This window comes from Solea senegalensis, linkage group LG9 (genome assembly GCF_019176455.1).
Source record: "Solea senegalensis isolate Sse05_10M linkage group LG9, IFAPA_SoseM_1, whole genome shotgun sequence".
Lineage (NCBI taxonomy): Eukaryota > Metazoa > Chordata > Actinopteri > Pleuronectiformes > Soleidae > Solea > Solea senegalensis.
In genome coordinates, this window is record NC_058029.1 from 2,447,587 (window position 1) to 2,455,411 (window position 7,825).

Genomic DNA, 7,825 nt, shown 5'->3' on the forward strand with positions numbered 1-7,825 from the left:
ACACACACACACACACACACACACACACACGCACAAGAGTGTGTGTGTGTGTGTGGAGCTGCTCTCAGTTGCAGGCCCACACTGTTTCTCCTGTGTCAGCAGTAATCCTTCCTCTCTAACCACCGCCTCTCCTCAACACCTTATAACCCCGTTAGCTGGCAGAGAGAGAGAGTGGGAGAGGGAGGGAGGGAGGTAGGGAGAGAGAGGGATGGGACTGCATTGCTATTCCACTGGAGTCTCTGCAACCAAGTCATCAGTTGTTGAGCAGCGAGCGAGGAAAGAAAGGCTGAGAAGAAACAGTAAGAAGCTGCCAGAGCCATCTGTCCCCATTACTGTGAGTCTGCAGGGACCAGTGTGTGTGTGTGTGTGTGTGTGTGTGTGTGTGTGTGTGTGTGTGTCTGTGTACGTGGTTTTCCTTGTGTCATGAGGACCTAAATCTATTTACATAGTCACATTATATGATAATAATATAAATGCAAATTACTACATGTTTTAAAGTTAGGCTGAGGTCAAGGTCATGTTAAGGTCAGAGTGTGTTCCAGGTATTACTCGTGTTGTGGGACATTAATCTGTTCACACAGTCACAGTGTCAGACAAAAATCATGTCCCCATAACATAAATGACTACATTTTTAGGTGAAGACATGTTGTATGGTTAGCATGAGGTTAATGTTTGATTAACAGCCACAGTAGCTGCTAACAGCCACAGTAGCTGCTAACAGCCACCGTAGCTGCTAACAACCACAGTAGCTGCTAACAACCACAGTAGCTGCTAGTAGTCAGAGCACAATAGCCAATAGCAATTATAGTAGCTGCTAGTAGCCATATTAAGAGCACAAGATTCACAAGAAGAAGAGTTGGTATTATGGTCTGTGTTTATATAGGGCTTTTCTGGTCTTGATGAGCTGCTTTACAATACAGTTTTCACTCACATTCACTCACTGCAACATGGGTTTAAGTGTCTTTGCTCAAGGAGCAGAGCCAGGAATTGAACCCACAACCTTTCAGTAGAAAGACAACTGGTCCTACCACTGCGCCACCACAAGTAATATTAAAAAAAGTGACATCGACTTCTACCAAAGTCATTTAAGTATCACTTTAAGGCATTTTATACAAGTCTGGTCCCCGTCCCTGTCCCTGTCCCTGTCCCTGTCCCCGTCCCCGTCCATGTCCCCATCCCTGCTGCTGTTTGTTAGAATGTAAATGGTTGAGAGGAGCCTGAAAAGTCCAGTGCACACATACAAAGTTCTGGCAGGGAAATGGAGCATGGTTTCAGTGAAAGGCAGGACATAGCCACTGACCCTCCTCCTCCTCCTCCTCCTCCTCCTCCTCCTTCTCACTCTCAGGTTCAGTCCAGATATCTCTGGTGGTCAGGAGTCACAGCTCCTTCTAAAGCCATAAGTGGTTGATGGAGCTGTACTTTACGGAGCGTTGAAGCAGCACCAGCGGCCACATCCACTCTGATATGATCTGCCACCAAAGTGGAGCCCTGTGTGTGTGTGTGTGTGCTTGGCGTGTGTGGCGATGTGTGGCGTGTGTGTGTGTGGCGTGTATGTGTGTGTGTGTGCGTTGTGTGTGTGTGTGTGTGTGTGTGTGTGTGTGTGTGTGTGTGAGACATTGTGTGAGAGACGCAGGTCCACAGATCTCAGAGGGGAAGAGAGAGGATGAGTGAGAGACCTACCTGACACATTACATTACACACACACACACACACACAGTATATATGTATACATATATATACTGTATATATGTATACATATATATACTGTATATAAATATATATGTGTATATATATATATATGTATATATATTCATACAAGACAAACAAATTAATCAGAATTTGCCGAAATAATTTAATCTAATAATCTTGTCTGTCTGTTTATACGCTATAAAGAATGTGCAGAATAGAGTGTTTTATATCCTTATTTTTCAGGTAATCTGATGAAATTATTGTTTTTCATTTTCACCCTCACGTATATATATACATATTTATGAATCTATATTTTATATTTATATATAAACACACCTGAGGAAAAAAGGACTTCTCTTCTTCTTAAAGCAGCCACTTTAAGCGTGTTAATAATGATAAAGCGTCTTTTCTGTCCTCATATCTGTGCATCTCTGTCTCTCTCTGTGTCGAGCGCTCCACTGCCCTCGTTTCTCCCTTTTCTTTGTCTTTTTTTCACCTGGTGGACGTCGTGTGGAACAGCTTTGATGATTCTGATCTCTTCTCTCAGACAGAGACGTCACATTATAAGATTAATGCAATGAGTGGGTAATATGACACCTGTCAGCCATAGCCCCTCCCCTACCTGAAGTCACTCAGGTGTCTCGATGGCTGTCGATCGGCCTCAGCTGCAAATAATCGTCTCCAGCTCAGTAACTGTGCTAATAATCCTTGAGTTTAATCTTCATTTAGAAGCAGCGTGGTAAACTGTGATAGGAATAATCTGTGTCAGGAACAATATTTGACAGGTATAATCTGTGTCAGGAATAATCTGTGACAGGAATATTATGTGACAGGAATAATCTGTGTCAGGAATAATCTGTGACATGAATAATCTCTGACAGGAATAATCTCTGACAGGAATAATCTGTGTCAGGAATAGTCTCTGACAGCAATAATCTGTGTCAGGAATAATATGTGACATGAATAATATGTGTCAGGAATAATCTGTGACAGGAATAATCTGTGATAGGAATAATCTGTGCAAGGAATAATCTCTGACAGGAATAATATGTGTCAGGAATAGTCTCTGACAGGAATAATCTGTGTCAGGAATAATATGTGACAGGAATAATCTGTGACAGGAATAATCTGTGACATGAATAATCTGTATCAGGAATAATCTGTGATAGGAATAATCTGTGTCAGGAATAATCTGTGATAGGAATAATCTGTGTCAGAATAATCTCTGACAGGAATAATATGTCAGAATAATCTGTGACAGGAATAATCCGTGATAGGAATAATCTCTGACAGGAATAATCTGTGATAGGAATAATCCGTGTCAGGAATAATCTCTGACAGGAATAATATGTGTCAGAATAATCTGACAGGAATAATCTCTGACAGGAATAATCTGTGTCAGGAATAATCTCTGACAGGAATAATATGTGTCAGGAATAATCTGTGACAGGAATAATATGTGTCAGGAATAATCTCTGACAGGAATAATCTGTGTCAGGAATAATCTCTGACAGGAATAATATGTGTCAGGAATAATCTGTGACATGAATAATCTGTGTGTGGGATGAGGAGGGAGAGGATAAGAAGGATGAGGAGGAGTGAACTCTGGCTCAGTATCTGCAGCTTGTGCGTTGTCATGCTCTGTTTTCCGTCATCTCTCAGCTCTTCGTGTCATTGTTGTGTTGCAGAAACTCATTATGATTCCTTGTGTTCTCTGGCTCTCATCCCTGAATTCACACAGCCCTGTTTAACCTTTGACCCTTTGTTTGATGTCATTTAGACGGGTTAATGAGTGAGGGCGAGTTCCTCGACATCACCGAGATCAAGCGGCAGCAGGCCAAGGACTATGAATGCATCACCAACAACGGAGTGGCTCCGCCCGACCAGCGCAAGGTCAAAGTCACAGTCAACTGTGAGTGTGTGTCACATGATCCAGGCTAAAGGGACGGTTCAGCATCTGTGGAGTGTGAGCACAGTTAAATGCTCCACGTTCACGTCTGTATCTCACTGTTACACAGACTTTTCCAACAGGAAAGTGACGTTTGTAAACCACTCACTCTCCCACACCAAACCTCACGGAGAAATCACAGCTCACAGGAGTTGTTGAGCCACTGCTGCCTCCATCACCAAGTTCAAATGTCTCATTTGAGTGAATTTGGCTTTTGAAATCCTTCTTTCAGATTAACCTCAGTGACACAAAGTGACCACACGAGGCAGCAGTAGACCAGCAGCGCCTGCGTCCCCGCGACAGTTTCCTGACAGCGCTGATCATGTGTCAGTATCTCACCGAACCACAGTTGAAAAGCACTGAACTGTCCCTTTAAAAGCACAATAATGTATTCGTGTTATATGTAAATACTGAAGATACATTATTATGTATGAATTCATACATCTTAATTTAATTCTCTGCGGGGGTTTTCTAACGTTATGGTTGACCCGAGTCAAACGCAGCGCTGAAGGCTGATTTACACTAATTGCTGAATTCCCTGCATGTGTTTGTCCGTGCTGTGGTTCCAGATCCTCCCATGATCACTGACATGAAGAACATGCCAGCACATTTGGGTAAGACTGCCATCCTGCGCTGTGAAGCCATGGCGGTGCCACCAGCCTCCTTCGAGTGGTACAGAGACGACCACAGGTGAGTCCCGAGACCAGCTCACCGCCAACGTGTGTTTGTTTGTTTTGTCTAAAATAGAGCTTTTTGAAAAATGCTCTACAGAATAGATATAAAACCACTCATATAATTCAGTTTCTTTTTACTTGAGCCTTTTATACTTTCAAAAATCAACATCAGAACAAGTCTATGATATTTTAAACACATGTTGATGTCTGTATCTCACTGTTAGACGGACTTTTCCAACAGGAAACTGACGTTTGAAACCACTCACTCTCCCACACCAAACCCCATAGAGAAAATCAGTGATTTTAACATCACAGCACACAGGAGTTGTTGATCCACTGCTGCCTCCATCGCTAGGTTCAAATGTCTTATTTTGTAAAATTCGGCATTTGAAATCCTTTGTTCAGATTTACTTCAATGACACAAAGTGACCACACGAGGCAGCAGTCGACCAGCAGCTCTACCTGTGTTAATCTAAGGGTTTTATTTTTAGATGTTCTGGATTTGATCGTCCTGTTGCTTTAACACTTGAATATGGATCAGAGATAATCTTGTGTATTTTTTTTTTTTATCATTTCTTTTGTCATCTGTTTAAATGTATGTGCTGGTTCTGAACCAGTCTGGTCTCAGAGTGTGTTAAAGGTCTCGTAGAGCAGAGGCGACGCAGGGCGCTTAAACCAGCCTGTGTCTAATGGGCCGCTGGTATTTCTGGACTGTTGGTACAAGGTGAAGCAGAGCTGATACGTGGAGGCAGGACTGTGCTGCTCTCTGGAGAGACGCAGCCTCCTCTGAAGAGCTGAGTCACTGGGTGCAGTGTGACGTTTTTGGTATCTCTCTCTCTCGCTGTGTTTCACTGTGTTCTTTCTCTTCTTCTCCCCCGCTGCTGCCACCCAGGCCTGTAGAGAGTGACAACACCCTGAGGATCAAAAACGAGAAGACGCGCTCGCTGTTGCTGTTCACCAACGTGACAGAGAAACACTTTGGCAACTACACCTGCTTCGCCTCCAACCGTCTGGGAGCCTCCAACGCCAGCATGCTGCTGTTTCGTAAGCTGTCTCTCACACACACACACACACACACACACACGACGACTCTGTTCACACACAATCATTTCAGATTAAAGGAATAGTTCAGGGATTATGGTGTGAGTTTGCGTGAGGTACTGTGTTCACGGTTACGAAAAACATGGCTGAATAAACTCATTTTTGCCACTTCTCATGGAATCTACATCAGTTTAAGTCCATGACACTTTAAGAACATGTTCACGTCTTTATCTCACTGTGAGACAAACTTTTCCAACAGGAAACTGAAGTTTGTAAACCACTCACTCTCCCACAGCAAAACAGTGAGATAAAGAGACATGAATGAATGAAAAGTCAGTTCATTTTTACTTTAATTTTACGCTGAGTTTGTGTGTTGTGTAGAAAAACCCAAGAGGAGGAAGACGACGATAACGAGACAGTGAACGCTAGAGACAGAGGCGGGGACGAGGGTGGAGCTTTGAGACGTTCCCACTTTCACGTCTCACATAGACAGAACCTGTGGACATGTATTAGCACAGCTGTTAGCCGGGGATGTCTGACAGAGCACTCTGTATTTCATTTATTTCACCTTTCATCATTTGAACTGTGCCTTTAAAGTGCTTTAATGATAACCTGAGAGCGTTTTGTCAGACAGCGACACACAAAGACGTCCACGGGTCGGGGGGGTGATCAGTCACAGGAGACTTGAGACGGTGAAGTCACGGCGAAGGAACAGCCACAGAAAGTGTCCGACGAGCGCGCGACTGTCGGCGTCATTAACAGAGAGGCTGGTGTTGTGTCGCAGTGATGGCAGGAGGAGATTAGAGAGCAGAGAGGAGGCGCGGGGACACATGATGGAGAGACGCTCTGACACGAGTGGCAGCTCTGCTGGAGGAGACGTATGAGAGAGAGAGAGCGGCCGAGATAATGGGCAGAAGAATGAAAGGAGAGAGGGATGGATGAAGGACTCAGCTCTCAGAAAATGGAAGGCTGCGATATCGCTCACTGGGGACATTTAATGTGAATTTTGGAGCTTGGAGAGAAATGACAGCGACTTGGGACAGTGTGTGTGTGTGTGCGTGTGTGTGTGTGTGTTTGTGTGTGCGAGAGAGAGAGAGAGAGGGAGTGATTTAGGCGTGCGAAGCGTTAATGGGGCGAAGAAAAACGAAAATGGGGAGAAGACGAGAGCTGCGCTGTTAAAGAGAAACGAGAGGAGAGGAAAAAAAGACGGAAACGCTGCGTCACGTGTTGTTCTGTGGTCATGAGTCATGTCTGCACGCTTCACACACCTGCTCCAAAATCTAATTCAAACACGTGTTTTATGCGTTTTCAGCACATTACAGCAGTCTGACATTAATATGAATATCAACATATTTATATTAGGTTTTTTAGTCACACTCAGCAAATCTACGTCACTTTAAGTCTACAACATCATGTTTCATGTCTTTATCTCACTGTTAGACTGAAGTTTATAAACTCTTTCTCTCTCCCTCTCTCTCTCTATCTCCCCCTCTCCCTCCCCCTCTCTCTCCAGGACCGGGTGCCATACAGGGGCGAGGGACAGCTTTACGTGCAGGAGCGAGCGTCGCCGTGTGGTTTTCCCTCGTTGTCGTTTTTCTGCTGAAGGTGTAAAAAAAAGAAAAATAGAAGATCGAGCTCCATCTGGATTGTCCCTTAAAGTCAGCCCCCGGCCCCCAGCCCCGCCCTCCTTTATCCCCGCCCCCGCCTTCTCCCCAACCCTCCCCGTACGGAAGGAAGAAGGAAATGAAATTCTTTAATTACGAACCCATCACTGTGAACAAAAAGAATATGCATTATTCCAGGAGCCATCGCATCACACACACACACACACACACACACACACACACACACACACACACACACACACACACACACACACACACACTCACACAGTGTCCTCGAGTCAACCCGAGGTCAATTCATCATCATCTCTCTCTCTCTCTCTCTCTCTCCCAGAATGCCTTGCAGATCAGTCTGACTCGGTACTCACCACCCCCACCTAGCTCCGCCCTCACATAGTGCGTGTATATTAATGATGATTGACAGATAAAGGATCGAGTGGACGATTCATCGTTGTAAAATATTTCACACAGACTAAAGACTGACCTACGATGTTTGCCTTATGGAAATTACTTTACATCCAATCACAGTGTTATTATGGACGATGATGATGATGATGATGATGATGTGGTGCTGGTGGTCAAATGGAAAAAAAAAAAAAGTTGGTGTCACCCTTTGATCACATGCACACACACACACACACACACATGGCTTTTTGGTTTTAACTGTGTTGCAGTGAAGCTGCTCTGAATGATGTCAAATGTATAAATAAAGGTTGGGTTGTGATGGTGTCAGTCTCAAAAAAGGGATAGTTCAGGGTTTTTTGGGGGTGTGGGTGGGGGGGTGCTTGTATGTATGAGGCTGTCGTCACCACCAGGGGGCAGCTTCAGACTCAAACACTCGTTCTCGGTGA

The 7,825-nt window shown here is 44.3% G+C and overlaps 1 protein-coding gene across 1 annotated transcript in view; it reads left to right on the forward strand.

Moving 5' to 3' along the window:
- iglon5 (IgLON family member 5) overlaps nt 1-7,542 on the forward strand; it is a gene marked incomplete at its 5' end in the record, with an annotated part of 14,309 nt that extends 6,767 nt beyond the window's left edge. The window contains 4 exons of the mRNA XM_044033374.1: nt 3,470-3,601; nt 4,207-4,327; nt 5,204-5,355; nt 6,866-7,542. Coding sequence (XP_043889309.1) covers nt 3,470-3,601; nt 4,207-4,327; nt 5,204-5,355; nt 6,866-6,963 — 503 coding nt within the window. The remainder of the gene's footprint in view (nt 1-3,469; nt 3,602-4,206; nt 4,328-5,203; nt 5,356-6,865) is intronic.
- Between the last annotated feature and the right edge of the window lie 283 nt (nt 7,543-7,825).